The sequence below is a fragment of the Pseudochaenichthys georgianus genome, chromosome 18 (genome assembly GCF_902827115.2).
Source record: "Pseudochaenichthys georgianus chromosome 18, fPseGeo1.2, whole genome shotgun sequence".
NCBI lineage: Eukaryota > Metazoa > Chordata > Actinopteri > Perciformes > Channichthyidae > Pseudochaenichthys > Pseudochaenichthys georgianus.
In genome coordinates, this window is record NC_047520.1 from 5,954,152 (window position 1) to 5,969,203 (window position 15,052).

General features: G+C 43.3%; 1 protein-coding gene across 7 annotated transcripts in view; it reads left to right on the forward strand.

The window, feature by feature from the left end:
• The window catches only part of clcn3 (chloride channel 3), a 35,332-nt gene that overhangs the window by 16,062 nt on the left and 4,218 nt on the right, over positions 1-15,052 (forward strand). For 5 of the 7 annotated variants that reach the window (XM_034105552.2, XM_034105554.2, XM_034105557.2 and 2 more), the window contains 12 exons: positions 4,063-4,223; positions 6,008-6,107; positions 7,323-7,510; positions 8,186-8,308; positions 9,211-9,417; positions 9,678-9,758; positions 10,311-10,563; positions 11,804-12,096; positions 12,406-12,592; positions 12,668-13,066; positions 13,510-13,726; positions 14,613-14,688. In XM_034105552.2, the coding sequence (XP_033961443.1) occupies positions 4,063-4,223; positions 6,008-6,107; positions 7,323-7,510; positions 8,186-8,308; positions 9,211-9,417; positions 9,678-9,758; positions 10,311-10,563; positions 11,804-12,096; positions 12,406-12,592; positions 12,668-13,066; positions 13,510-13,726; positions 14,613-14,688 (2,285 nt within the window). The remainder of the gene's footprint in view (positions 1-4,062; positions 4,224-6,007; positions 6,108-7,322; positions 7,511-8,185; positions 8,309-9,210; positions 9,418-9,677; positions 9,759-10,310; positions 10,564-11,803; positions 12,097-12,405; positions 12,593-12,667; positions 13,067-13,509; positions 13,727-14,612; positions 14,689-15,052) is intronic. The other 2 variants (XM_034105555.2, XM_034105558.2) reach the window with 1 other exon arrangement.

Consider the following 15,052-nt stretch of genomic DNA (forward strand, 5'->3'; position numbering starts at 1 on the left):
AGAGCTATACGTTTATTTTATTAGCTTTTCTTTTTAATGACTGATTTTAAATGCCATTTTCTTAATGTCTTTCATTTTTTTGTAAAGCACTTTGAATTGCATTGTGTTGAAAAGTGCTATATAAATAAACTTGCCTTGCCTTTGTTTAAGCACCGGATTAGCAAAACAGGAGAGTAGACCACTTTGACTTGATATATGAATTAATGTCCGGGACTCTCACGGTATCTGCTGCCCGCAGCTGTTTTATAGAAGGAAAACCTCCGTCACTTCATGAAATGGCTGCAGCATCAGGAGGCAGCGGGACATATAACTCCGCCTCTGAGAAGTAAAGCACCAGCGGGTAAAGATGTGCCTTTTTACGCACCGCCTTCGCTGTGTTTACCTTCATCAGAACAGCGAGTGACATAGGGTGCTACGTGTTAACCACACACACCTCTACACACATCGAACTGCCCAATTACTCCCCCTTTTATTAGTTTTATGAAGGAGATGTCCAGTCACCACGTTGTGTGTGTGTGTGTGCGTGATTGGCTCAGCTCAGCTCTGTGTGTTCGGTGTGTTTGTGTCTGTCCGACACCGGCATTTGTTTTCAAATGATCATGAACAGTAATGTACACACATCTGGCTAACTCCATAGATAGCCTATATGCGGGTGTTCCCAAAATAAATTAGTTTAATCTTAATCTCGATGTAGTGCTAAATGCTGTCGGACGTGCACCGGAAAGGAACGTCACTATCATAATATCTTCTGAAAACAAATGCCAGTCAACACACACACACACACACACACACACACACACACACACACACACACACACACACACACACACACACACACCCCTCCTTCATAATGCGCCTTCTCCTTGTTTTCCCAGCATTCACTGGATTATCCGTAAATCATACAAACAAAACCAAAACGTTGATTTATCTGTTTTCCCGTTTTGGTTTAAAAACTGAATAACGTCGGTTTTTTGGTTTTCCATTATTCCGAAAAACCAAAAAACTACATCGGTTCTTTTTTAAACATTAATATGTTTTGGATGCATATTGTTATTTGTTCAGGCTGTTGCTACCTGCTGGTGGTGAGTACATTTTAAAATCAGTTAAAATGGACAACCGGTCCGCGATTTTGTTTTAATGTATCTGCCGGTCCTTGGTGCAATAAAGGTTGGGAACCCCTGATGTAGATCACAGAGGCTATGAATGAGGCCTTGTTTTAAACTGATGACCCTGCCCCAGTTGACGTTTTGCTCGGCAGATAATGAATGGAATGTGTGTGTGCCACAATATTTAGTATTATCCATTGTGTGTCATTGGATTGGCATTGCTCTCGCCCACATTTCAGCATTCACACCCTTACCTTCAGCAGCCATTGTACAATTTCTAAGACTGGTTGCATCCTTTGTTCGGTGCTTCACAGAGTCTATATTTGACTTCGGCTTTGTTTCATTTGTTGTAAAAACACAGTAATTACACCCATTGTCATATTAATCAATCTGATATTATACACAGACAGGATAAACCAGTTGAAGTTGTGATTCTGATATTGTCTAACCATTGCCCTTTGTCTCCCTTTTGTCCGTCTCCAACACTGTGCTGCCTTTGTGTCACAGACGAAGAAGTCTCCCATTTTTTCCGTCATCACGAGCGGGCGGATCAGGCATTTCAAAATGTCAGAGTAGGGGTTCTCCCTAATAATGATCTACACTTTGTGTGAGATTATACATATGTGGCATTTCTTATATTAATGAGATGGCCCTCTTACAGTGGCGGCTGGTGGAAAATATTTTTGGTGGGGCTGTTGATATCGTGAGTTGGCTAAGCTAACGTTGTAAATGCTCCGACCGTCCACACTCACAACAACGGCCTATACAGACATAAATAAACCAGCGACTGTATTCTCCATGACACAGGCAGTATGTGGTTTGTACTTCATATCGTTTACCCCCGTCACAGTCACAGTCACATCGTATCTGTCCCCAGCTGTTTGAAGAGCAAGCATGGGAAACAAAAGACAGCATTTACCTGTTTGCATCCAGCTAGGCATGCCATGCCTTTCTGGTGTACCAGCTACGTGAGAAGCCTCGTTGATACGTTTTGTCTTTTTCACGAGCTTGCTGCGATAACGGGTTGGTCCGGTCCAAGGTCTTTAAGCAACAGTTTATCTCCCAAACTTCTCCTTTCGAAAGGATTGGAGATTAGCTCTTGAACGGAATTGGGCGGGGACCGAGGTCCGGAGACTCCACCTGCACATGAAGCCATCCTCATCAACTACTGCCGTACTGCCCCACCGGATACGAGTCACTAGTGTCCAAACTACTCACAGACTGGACCGGGCGCTGACATTGGTGCCCGGTGATCATCAGATTTGACGACGCTGATTGGCTGAAATTATGTTTCGGCATCATAGTTTACAGATAGCAACAGTCAGCTGCTAGTGGCTGCTGCTGCACTGGTTGAGGGCTCCTTTCTTACCGCCCAGACGAGAGAGGGTACTGACCATAGACTGTATATAAAAAGGTAATGACACATGGGCAAGGCCAGGCAGGAAACATGTGGCTTAACTTTAGACATCGTCGTAACACAATTTTAAACGAGATTTTATTGTAGATTATACATTTTACTGATGCCAATTATATAATATTTACCTTGTTTATTAAAAATAAAAAATAAATTAAAAAAAAAAATATATATATATATATTTTTTTTTTTTGTATGTGGGAAGAGGTGGGGCGGCCCCCTATGGGCCGGCCGCCACTGCCTCTTATATAACTTGCTAGGATATTAGGATGATAATTAAGGACATTATAAAGACTTGTGTTTTTCTATATGAAACCAGGAGAGCCAGTTGGCAGCAATGAAAATCCTTTGATGTTTTCCAGATAACAGAGAGAATTTGCCGTGTGTGTGTCCTAGCATTACTATACTTGTGGGGACCTAAATCTATTTACACAGTCACGTGTGGGGACTGGCCTCCCTTATGGGGACAAATTGGAGGTCCCCATGAGGGGAATCATTAATGTTAGGGTGAAGAGTTGGTTAGGTTTAGGGTTAGGTTAAGGGTTAGGGTTAGGCATGTGTTGGTTATGGTTAAGGTTAGGATAAGTCTCCAGGAAATGCATGTAAGTCAATGTAATGTCCCCTGAAGTGATCTTCTAAACGGCAGTAGACAATGTTTGCTTTGTATTTTTTATTATTAAATAATTAATATATGCTGTAACTAGTCATTCTCATATAAAAGTCATTACTGAACAGACTGTACTTGGTTATTAAGCATACATTGTCTGTGAAGGCCAATACAATCAGATCAAAGGTAATGAGACTGCCAGAATGTCAGTAGTTAAAGTTTTTACGCTTAAAAAGGACTCGTTTTTAGGGCTTCACAAAAAAGCCCCCTGTTAGACATAAAACAAATGTCATTATGTAAACCAGGTCTTGCATAAAGAGCTTAGTAGAAGTTGCAGAAGACTTTTTGAAACCAATCTTTGTAAAACAAGACGACTAGAGCAGTAAAAAATGAAAAGTACGAGCAGCTCTATTCCCCTCAGAAGTTCCAGTGTGGGTGTGTATGCATTTGCATGAAAGATTACCTCCAGGTAACTGCCGAGTTTACTCATCCAAATGTTCCAGCTTTGCAGATAAACCTCCACTCTGTTTATTGCTTTTGTTCGAGGTGATGGAGTGCAGGGTTCCCTCAGGGTAGCTCTCCGTGATGACTGTGTGTTTAGCAGTGTTTCTGATGGGCCGGTTAATCGAGGAGATGCAGCTCTGATGTGCAGCAGGCAGCGCTGTGATGGATAAAGTTTCTTTTCAGGAGCATAAGGATGAAATGAACAGCAAAGCAGCTTTGACAAAATAGCACATCACAAGCTTTTCCTTTTGATTTGGTACTTGCTTCATACTGGTTCGAGAGACTGGACTGGACTTGACTTGCTAACCAGAGATTTTTTTATTTTTCTGATGCAACATGCTTCTTTCGGAATAAAACATCTCAAAGTTTTAAAGCCCTTATGTGCAGAGTTGAATGGTGAATTCTTATACTTCACATTCTCTCTTCTTCAGGGTCTAACTACGTGATGTCTAACGGGGGCGGGGCACCCAGCAGCACCACCCACCTGTTGGACTTCCTAGAGGAGCCCATCCCTGGTGTGGGGACCTACGACGACTTCCACACCATCGACTGGGTCCGAGAGAAGTGCAAGGACCGCGAGAGGCACCGGAAGGTGAGGAGACTGGGGCTAGCTAAAAATAAAACTATTTAAAAACGTTTTGAAGTCTCAGAACGCTTCAAACACGCTACACTTTTGAGCACTTTTCATATAAACAACTGAATGCAACACGAACACGTCTTCCTGAAAACGGTGCTGTTATCCCTGTACTTCGACAATATTGTGTCGTCCCCCCTTTCTATGAGAGCAAGGCAAGGTAAGGTAAGGCAAGGCAAGTTTATTTATATAGCACTTTTCAACACAAGGCCATTCAAAGTGCTTTCAAAGGGTAAGCTTTTTACTTAGCTTTCAAGTGTGGCAGTTTGTAACAACTATACAAACTTTTGATTTGTGCCACGGTTAGAGAACACGTTTAAAAACGATTTTATTTTATAATATAACCCTGCCTTTAAGCAGTCCAATAAGCACTTTTACTAAAGGATACTGCAGCCTTTAGTCTTAAAACAGGACCAGAATATCAAAGGGATTTCACTGCTCAGACCGAGTGTTAATAGAAAGTTAAATTGATACAGCACTCACAAGCATCCTCATAGATGAGCCTATTTTCATTTATGTAACCTGCTTAGCTGTTGTCAGCAAAAATTGCTATGCCGCAGAGGAAGTGATGTTTAACACACTTCCTGTGTTGCAAAAATGTGTTTTGATGACACAACAGAACAACTACAATAGATGGCTGAAACTATATCAACAAGATCTCCAAATGAAATCTTAAAAAAAAAAGATAATGCCAAATGATGTATGATCTTCTGTTTCAAAACCGTTAATATTTCCACAACTTGTTAGATATTGCAATAATCTTGTTTGACATAAACAAGTCTCATGTTCCTCCTAGTAGCTTTAAACGACCTCTCACAGTCTTCATTAGCATAAACTCATGAATGAACCGGAGTGGAGGGAGACGCAATGGACTGTCGGCTTCCTGCCCTTTATCTGCGGTCAGCGATACTGCCTCTCTGTAAACACTTTTCACAAATATTGACACGGCACTTCAGCCCGCTTTCCAGAAGTGATGTAGTGCAGGACAACTCTGAGAATTTGATTGATGACACAAACTGGCTTACATGAATTCATTGTTTTATTGAAGCATGAAACCCCGGCACTAGAGTAGATAATTGAACTGCTTATCATGATGTTGCAGTCATAAACCTTTGACCTACTTGCATTACTGCCAGTTTAAGTCAATTTGTTTAAAAGGGCCCTTATTATGCTCACTGCAGCACCTCTTTTACCTCTGTCTGGAACCTATCACTTACAATGTGTTGGAGCGCTAGACAATAGAATTGCAAGTGTGACATAGTGATGTCATTATGGTACAGAAGCAGTGGCGGATCTAGGATTGTAGTTGTTGAGCTGGGGGGGGGGGGTGCTAGTGGAGCACTTTCATGAACTGTGGACTTGCCGGAGCCTCGCGGCGGGGGTAGTACTGTCCCGCAGCTGCTGCCTCTCTGTTGGACTCCGGTACTGCACATTACTCTCGGGACGTTTCTCTGTGAAACATTTGGGGCTTTTCAGAAAACATCGGGGGCTTGAGCCCAAGTAGCCACCCCCTAGCTCCGCCACTGTACAGAAGTAAACAAAGGACTCCAATGGAGGCGTTTCAGGCAGGGGGGGGAGAGTGTGTGGGTGAGACACTTCCTGCCGAGGGAACACTGGGATGTTGCAACGCAAACATTTCCCAAATTGGGATCAATAAAGTGCCTCTTATATTATCTTTATAACACACTACAGGAAAGAGAAGACGCCAAAAAGTATAATTATTATTATTATTGTGTTTTTAGATCAACAGTAAGAAAAAGGATTCGGCATGGGAGTTCACGAAGAGCCTGTACGACGCCTGGTCCGGGTGGCTGGTGGTGACGCTCACTGGCTTGGCCTCAGGTAGCACGAATGCACACATACACACACTATACACACACTATACACACATACACACACACACACACACACTATACACACATACACACACATCGCTGTATCTCCTCTGCTGATGACTCTCACATGCTTTGCCTCAGGCAGCTCTCTTTCTCTTGGTCGCTCTCCATCTTTTGCTCACTTAACCACAAACACAAGCATTCTCGTTCCCCTGCATGAGCCTCAGCAGACACGTTAATCTACACAAAGTATTGGGTACCACTTTACAATAAGACTACGCTTATAACGGATTCATAAAGGGTTATGAATTAGGAAACACCCTATTAATCATTAAGAACCAGTTCTAACATTCATACGTCAACACAGGCTCACTATTTGGCAAGATGACTAAGCCTTTCTTGGCATCCCTTTATGACCATTTATTTACGAGGTACTAACATTTATAGTTGCCAAAAGGCAGCCTTATTGTAAAGTGTGAAACAAATCCCCATGTAGTAATGAGTTACTACCGTTTCTAATGAGTTGCCCTGTTTATCTCATGTCTTATAAAAGCTTATTCGTGATTTATGAAGTGTTCACAACCTAATTAATAAATGACTTACAAACTATTCGTAAATAAGGGTAGTCTTATTGTAAAGTGGTACCAAGTATTTAAACCTCTGTGATCACCTTGTGGAGCAGATTCTGTCAAATGTATTTTAGATCCAGGTTAAAAATGAAGGGAAAAGTGCAAAACATGCCACAGTCTAAAGTAGGGCTGTGCAATTAATCGTATTTTAATCTCGATTACGATTTTGGCTTGCAACGATTACGAAAACAACGTAATCGAAATAAATCCATTATTATTTGTATTTATAAAAACATTTTTTAATAATTGTGATATCAATTATTGACCAAATAATCGTGATTATGATTTTTGCCATAATCGCACAGCCCTACTTTAAAGTTTACCCCCAATATTTGGATTTAAAACATGAAAGGTCTGGGGTACATTGCTTTAAAACTTTACAACAGAATATTTATTAAAATAATGTATAATGATATATTTTTAGATATTTTTGTAATTTCTTTCTATACGGCGACTTTTATCGACTTGCGTCCACTTCACTGTTTCTCAACATGCTATAAAACAGCAAGCTAAGTGCCTCTGCCTCTTTCCCCCTCTTCCTCTCTCCTCCCTGCCTCCACCTCCTTTACTTCCTGGTTCCCTCCTCCTGCCAGGTGCTTTGGCTGGCCTGATTGACATTGCTGCTGATTGGATGAACGACCTGAAGGAGGGCGTGTGTCTGAGCGCCATGTGGTTAAACCGCGAGCAGTGCTGCTGGACGTCCAATGAGACCACCTTCGCTGAGCGGGACAAGTGTCCTCAGTGGAAGAACTGGGCTGAGCTAATACTGGGGCAGGCAGAGGTAGCTGACACAGGAACATGCTGGGGGACAACTGTCCATTCACATTATCTATATATATGTAGTTTTGGCAATGGAAAGGCCCGGGCTCTTCCAACAATGCAACGTAAACACACATTAACAATGAAAATAGAGCAAGAGAATGTTACAAGTGACCAATGTGCAAGTAAATGCAGAAATAAGTATTTACATGATGTAGAATAAGATAAAAACAGACTATTAAAAGAATGAACTCCTTGTTGGGCTTCCACATTGCACATCCTTAAATATTAAACAAATGATTTTTGGGACTATTGAGTGTAGCTGCTAAAAAAGTAATTGCAAAGAAATGACTTGAGCCAGACACCACATCCACAGAGGGCTGGGATGATGTCTTCATCAAATCTTTGTCATGTTCTTCATGAGGCTTCAGGAAATGAATTGTGTGGGCAGCATCCTTCCCTTTGCTGCTAGGCTACCAAAGTAATGCAGGAAGTATTGATTGTGATTTAATTGCAATAAACTCCCATGTTAAAAAAACAAGCATCAAAAGTAATGAGTGAGCAAAATGTAAAACAGTGTACAAAGATAGTTCTATGCAGACACACATGCCTTGTTTCAGACTCTCAGCCACATCCACACATGTGTGCTGATCCTCCTAAGATTCTCACGGTGTCGCCTCTCTTCCTTCCTCTGCAGGGGCCCGGCTCGTACATCATGAACTACTTCATGTACACTTACTGGGCGCTGTCCTTCGCCACCCTGGCCGTCTGTCTGGTCAAAGTGTTCGCTCCCTACGCCTGCGGCTCGGGGATCCCTGAGGTGAGGAGAATATCTCTTACGAAACACTTTACCTGAGGTGAGGAGAATATCTCTTACTGTACGAAACACCTTACCTGAGGTGAGGAGAATATCTCGTATGAAACACTTTACCTGAGGTGAGGAGAACCGGCTGCATGCAGGCAGGGATAGTTTTGAAACCTCTGGGTGCTGCATTGAAGTTCTCAAAGGGAACTCCAACATCCAAGAGATTTTTGACAGTTATTCAATTTGTAAAAGATGAAGCTCATAGCCTGAAGTTGTATCCAGCTAATGAGGTCAGCAGCGGTCTCTCTGTTTCAGAGCGAGTGATTGTGCTTTTGTAGGATTTCTGCAGATTATCGACGTTCCCTTTTATCCCTCGGCTCTCATTTTCTCACGTCCGATCAATTTGCATCAGGATTAAGAAACTGGAAGTGGCACATTAAATAGAAAGCCTTGTAATGTAATGTTTTCATTCGTATGCGTTCCCTTTTATGTTTTGAAGTGGTGTCAAATAGTTACTTCAGTGGGGAGCAGGGAGGTTTGACCGCACTGTGAAAAAAGCTATGTTCACGTGAGCCCCCTCTGAGCTTTCAACATTTCATTTTTTTGTTGCCATGAGAACAAGAAAGCTGGAACTGCATTGTATAGCCCAATATATATTATGTTTATAATTGTATATACCAATTGTGTGTAGTGAAAAATGACTTAAAAGATGGTGACAAAAGGAGAATAAAGGAAACGATTTGGAGGTAGAGAAGCAGCCTAAGCAAAAAAAATGTCGTCCTTAATGTTCTGTATTTGATCAAGTGTACTTGTTCAATACAGTCACATCGATAGAGGTATAACACAGGCCTTCATGTCACAAAGCTTCTCCTGGAGAAATATGATGTGATATAAATCCATAACTCCTCTCTCCCCAGATAAAGACTATCCTCAGTGGGTTTATTATCCGGGGCTACCTGGGGAAGTGGACCCTGTTGATAAAGACCGTCACTCTGGTGCTGGCCGTGGCGTCGGGGCTCAGCCTGGGGAAGGAGGGCCCGCTGGTGCACGTGGCCTGCTGCTGCGGGAACATCTTCTCCTACCTCTTCCCCAAGTACAGCAAGAACGAGGCAAAGAAACGAGAGGTGAGGGACGAGACATTTAACTCATTGTTTTTAGTTATGTTTCAGTCATTTTCGGACATGCTTAGATGCCTTTAAGTATCAGAGTAACTTTATTAGTCCCACAGAGGGGACATTTACATTGTTACAGCAGAAAAGAGCCAAAGACAGCTTGATGTTACCTAATAAGCATTAAGCCCCCCCCCCCCTTGTGTTCTGTTATCATGAATAATATGACTGTGTGTTTTTAAGTTCAGCTGAGGTGCGTTTGTTTTGTTTCCCAGGTTCTCTCTGCTGCGTCGGCGGCCGGGGTGTCTGTTGCTTTTGGAGCCCCGATTGGAGGAGTGCTCTTCAGCTTGGAGGAGGTAAAACACACCAGAAGCGCCTGTTGAAGGTCACCTATTGTGCAAAATCCACTTTTGCATGTCCTTTACTTTATACATCAACATCTGAAAGTTTCAGGAACAAAGATTCTCTTACTTTTTGATCCATTTCTATAAAAACCCGTCTGAAAATGAGCTGATCAGATTTTGGCCACTTTGTGATGTCATAACGATTGTTTGGCTTGTGTAACCATTAGCCAATCACTAACCAAGGTAACCCCCCCCCCCCCCCCCGCCCAACCCTCGTAGAGCACCATTGTGTTCTTTCTAACCAAATGTCTCTCAGAGGGGCGTGGGGAGGGGCTCCTTATTTTCATCTAAATTAACAGACAGAGAATCAGCACTTTGGAAACAGGGCTGAAACAGAGGGGATTATGGGTAATGCTGCAATGATCTGTTTGGTGTTTGGAGCCCTATAATAAAGTAATGAAAAACAGTATAATAGGGGACCTTGAAGCTTTTCTTTCACGCTTAAAATCCCAATGCTCAGTGTTAAAGACAGAATAATGAATACAATGAAACGCCTTCCTCCAGGTGAGCTACTACTTCCCTCTCAAGACGTTGTGGCGCTCCTTCTTCGCCGCCCTGGTGGCTGCCTTCGTCCTGCGCTCCATCAACCCGTTTGGGAACAGCCGTCTGGTGCTGTTCTACGTGGAGTACCACACTCCCTGGTACCTGTTCGAGCTCATCCCCTTCATCCTGCTGGGGGTGTTCGGAGGCCTCTGGGGAGCCTTCTTCATCCGGGCCAACATCGCCTGGTGCCGGCGGCGCAAGTCCACGCGCTTCGGCAAGTAGTCTGTCTTACATTTTAAATGTGGATATGTCAGCCAGGCCGGGTGGAGGTAGATGTTTGATATGATGGGCTGTCTGGGAGATGAAAAGGTTCACGATGACAGCTTTATCGTCGGAGTAGAGAGATGGATTACTAAATTATCTCGCAAGCAGCTATTTAAAAACAATAAAGAGACGGTTCACCTTATTATTGAACAATATCTTCCTCTTACCTGCAGTGATGTATCAATCTAGGTTGTTTTGGTTGTCGAGTGTTGGAAATATTGGCAGTAAAGTGCCATCTCTTGATTAAAATGGAACGACATTCAGATTCAGAATACTTTATTGTCCATTACATTTACATATGATGGAAACGTGTCTTAAACTGGTAAATAAGATAACATTTCACTCTCCATACACGGCCCAAGATACAATTAATACACTCAAAAATAGCGAATTTGCATCGTAAAGTGACTAAGTAACAGAGTGGATTGTTCTTCCACTCCCTTCAGTCCACTAACACTAGAACCGCCAACGGGTACATTTTACCCACAGCTGTTTTTTGATTGTATGTAACTTTTTTTCAATGAAATATTAAAGTCTCCCAGTCCGTGACTTTTCCTGAAAGTGTGTTATGTAGCACCCTCTGTTGTTAAAAATTATCAATATGAAGTCAGATTGAAAAAATCGCCAAAAGAAATGCCATTTATACCCATATCCACCAGCGGGTAATATTTACCTCATAGAAAATGTAGCGTAAACATGACGTGTTGCTATAGCAACGCCTTTTGTCTACTGCGGTTCCTTATAGATAGAGAGATAGATTGAGTCTAACAACAAGCGTTTAAATCGGCACTGGTAGCGATATTTTATACTTCATGCTATCTGCACAAACTATATCATATGAAAAGCTGAGAGTCCACAGATTCTATTGGTATAAGTCTCATCTCTGTGCGATCAAAACTCACTGTTCTGTATGATCAATAAAAGAACATTGTACCTTGAAAATCAATATACATTTGACCCGTTGGCGGTTTTAGGTATACAGCGACCTCTGGCGGTTCTAGTGTTAAAACATCAGTTGTATCAAAAAATCTAATAATCTTACTAAACATTCAAATGAGGTGTTGGTGGCAGAAGAAGGATCCTTGAGGCTTGGAAAGGGGAAGTCTTTGTTAAACGAATATTTGAAAAAGTACAGCTGTCATGCTTTAAGACTCCTACATCCTGACGTGTTGCATCTCCCCTCTCTTCAGGAAAGTACCCGGTGTTGGAGGTGATCTTGGTAACAGCCGTCACCGCTGTGTTTGCTTTCCCCAACCCGTACACGCGTCAGAACACCAGCGAGTTGATAAAGGAGCTGTTCACAGACTGCGGCCCGCTGGAGTCCTCGCAGCTCTGCCAGTACCGCAGCCAGATGAACGGCAGCAAGGCGTTCAACGACAACCCCAACCGCCCCGCGGGGCCCGGGGTCTACGCCGCCATTTGGCAGCTCTGCCTGGCCCTCGTCTTCAAGATCATCATGACCATATTCACCTTTGGACTCAAGGTGAGCCCTCGAGGTGTTGATAGCACGTAAGCAAAGAAGTACAGTAAAGCAAAGAAGTACAGTAAAGCAAAGAAGAGCAAAGAAGTACAGTAAAGCAAAGAAGTAAATTATTTATTATGCCTAAAAATAACAACAAATACAAAAAAAATAACCCTAAAAAAAGTCAAATAAAAGCAATATTCTTTTTGTCACAGTTGCTTGCAAATACTGAAACATAAATCCAGAACACAATCAAAAGTCAACTTCATACTGTCAAATGTTTACCTAACCCTAAACCCACTTCCTGTCCCCCCCCCCCCCCCCCCTCAGGTACCGTCGGGGCTGTTCATCCCCAGCATGGCCATCGGGGCGATCGCAGGGCGGATCGTTGGCATCGCCGTGGAGCAGCTGGCGTATTATCACCACGACTGGTTCCTGTTCAAAGAGTGGTGCGAGGTGGGGGCCGACTGCATCACGCCGGGGCTCTACGCCATGGTGGGGGCCGCCGCATGTCTGGGTGAGTCAGCAGAAAACTGAGTGATAGTGCAAGTTTGTGTCTGGATGTTATTTTCTTACCCTTCTATCTCTCCAGGCGGTGTGACCCGTATGACCGTCTCTCTGGTGGTCATCGTGTTCGAGCTGACGGGGGGGTTGGAGTACATCGTCCCCCTCATGGCCGCCGTCATGACCAGCAAGTGGGTGGGCGACGCGTTTGGTCGCCAGGGAATCTACGAGGCGCACATCCGTCTGAACGGTTACCCCTTCCTGGACGCCAAAGAGGAGTTCACCCACGTGACGCTGGCCAGTGACGTGATGCGGCCGCGGCGCAGCGACCCCCCGCTCGCCGTGCTGACACAGGACGACCTGACGGTGGAGGAGCTGCAGAGCACCATCAACGAGACCAGCTATAACGGTTTCCCTGTCATCGTGTCCAAGGAGTCCCAGAGGCTGGTGGGCTTCGCTCTGCGACGGGACATCACCATCGCTATCGGTAAACAAACTCTCTCTTTGACTCTCATTTCGGTGGAAGTGTCAGAACAGAAAGAGTCTTCAAATCAATTGTTCCTGTTTTGACTGTTTATAAAGCATGTAGACTATATCATCACCCTGAACGTTAAGTATAATTCAACCGAAAAACCAATAAAATAAATAATTAAAACTTTTTTTCTTTTTTTTTTAAATAATAATAATCGCTTTATCGAAATTAAAATACGATTAATTGCACAGCCCTAGCACATAATGCCATTTCATTTGAATACACACATAATTCAATGGAAGTTGTGATATATGTTTCTTTTGTGGTAATTAGATGCAATAACCCATTGTTCCAACAGGAAGTTAAAGTAAGACGTTGAACTCAAAATGGTTCTGAATGTGTAATAACTTTTTTAAATATTTTAATTATAATGTATTTTCCTGTTCCTTTCTCCACAGAAAACGCTCGTCGTAAGCAGGAGGGCATCATGCTGAACTCCAGGGTTTACTTCACGCAGCACGCCCCCACCCTGCCGGCCGACAGCCCGCGACCCCTCAAGCTGCGCTCCATCCTGGACATGAGCCCCTTCACCGTCACCGACCACACCCCCATGGAGATCGTGGTGGACATCTTCAGGAAGCTGGGCCTGCGCCAGTGCCTGGTCACTCACAACGGGTAAGTAGGAAATGAAATATTGTGAGGAAGGATGTGTTGTAAGGACAGAAGGAGAGTCCTTCTCGCGTCCTTCTCCCTGGTTCTGTTTGACTCGCGCGTCTGAAGTCAACACATGTAAACACTGCCGTTGTTACATGGGCTCTGAAATCTGGGACCCTCCCTGTAATCTGCATGGCCTAATGCTGTGCTGCACCTCCTTTCCCCCCCCCTGAGCAATAACAGGTGTTCTCCTGCTGAGGAAACTAACTACAGCTGCACAACAGGTATCATGTCGGGAAGCAGTCAATAAAGGCGCTTTGTGTGTGCTCTGAAGAGAGAGAGCCCCCTGCTGGTGTGATGTATGAATAACAAGAAGCATTGTGTTTAATATCCCTCGATGTACAGATCTCTTCTCTCAGTTGGCTGTGAGAGGAGCTGTGCAGCAGTGTTTTAAAGGATACAGCTGGTATTGTTCGATATGTGTAGTTCATGTTTACAAAGCTCATGAAAGTAGGTCAATCGTTTTTGTTTTTTTCTTAAACAGCAGCGTGTTTTAATTGGGGACTATTTAAAAATGCATTAATACCCATTTGTTGCTGCAGGAAGTATAGACGGCATACAGTAGATGGACTTACAATAGACTACATGTTTATTATAATGACCCACTACAGACACTGTCCATCATAACTTGTTTGTTTGTGTCATTTAAGTTGTTAAATCTTAATTCCTACTTGATGTTATCGTTGAGTTATCTGTGTATTATTTTAAGTTACACCCTGTTATGTATGTTGTTGTGCTGCTGCTGTCTGTTCTCTCTCTGTCTCTCTTCTGTTTTTTGTTTTGGATGTATCTGTTGTTGTTTATGTTGTTTTTGGGCAGTTTACCGAGTAACGGGTGTGTGTTTCAGGAATGTTTTGGGCATCATCACAAAGAAGAATATATTAGAGCATCTGGAGGAGCTCAAGCAGAACACGGAGCCCCTGGTGACTAGCCCCGCCCCTTTACACATGTGACCCCTTACACACTCTTCGCACCTGTCTCTTAGGCTCCGCCTCTTACGAGGGCTGCATGAAAGAATGTTGACAGTTCCCGGCTAAGCATTAAGCCTTCCTCCTCCTCCTCCTCCTCTTGTTCTTCTTGTACTCACTGTTGGCACCGTGTTTGTTTGTGGGTACAGTTTGGTGTGGAGTTTCCTCGAACGCCTCATCCTAGAGAAACCTCTGTAGAAACACCATCTTCATCTTCATCGCCTGTGGCGGCTTTTTATGAGTTTTGCCGTCAAATAAGTGTTTTTTTTTCTGCGTCCTGTAATGTCGGACCTCTTTGGGAACTGTCACCTACACCCCT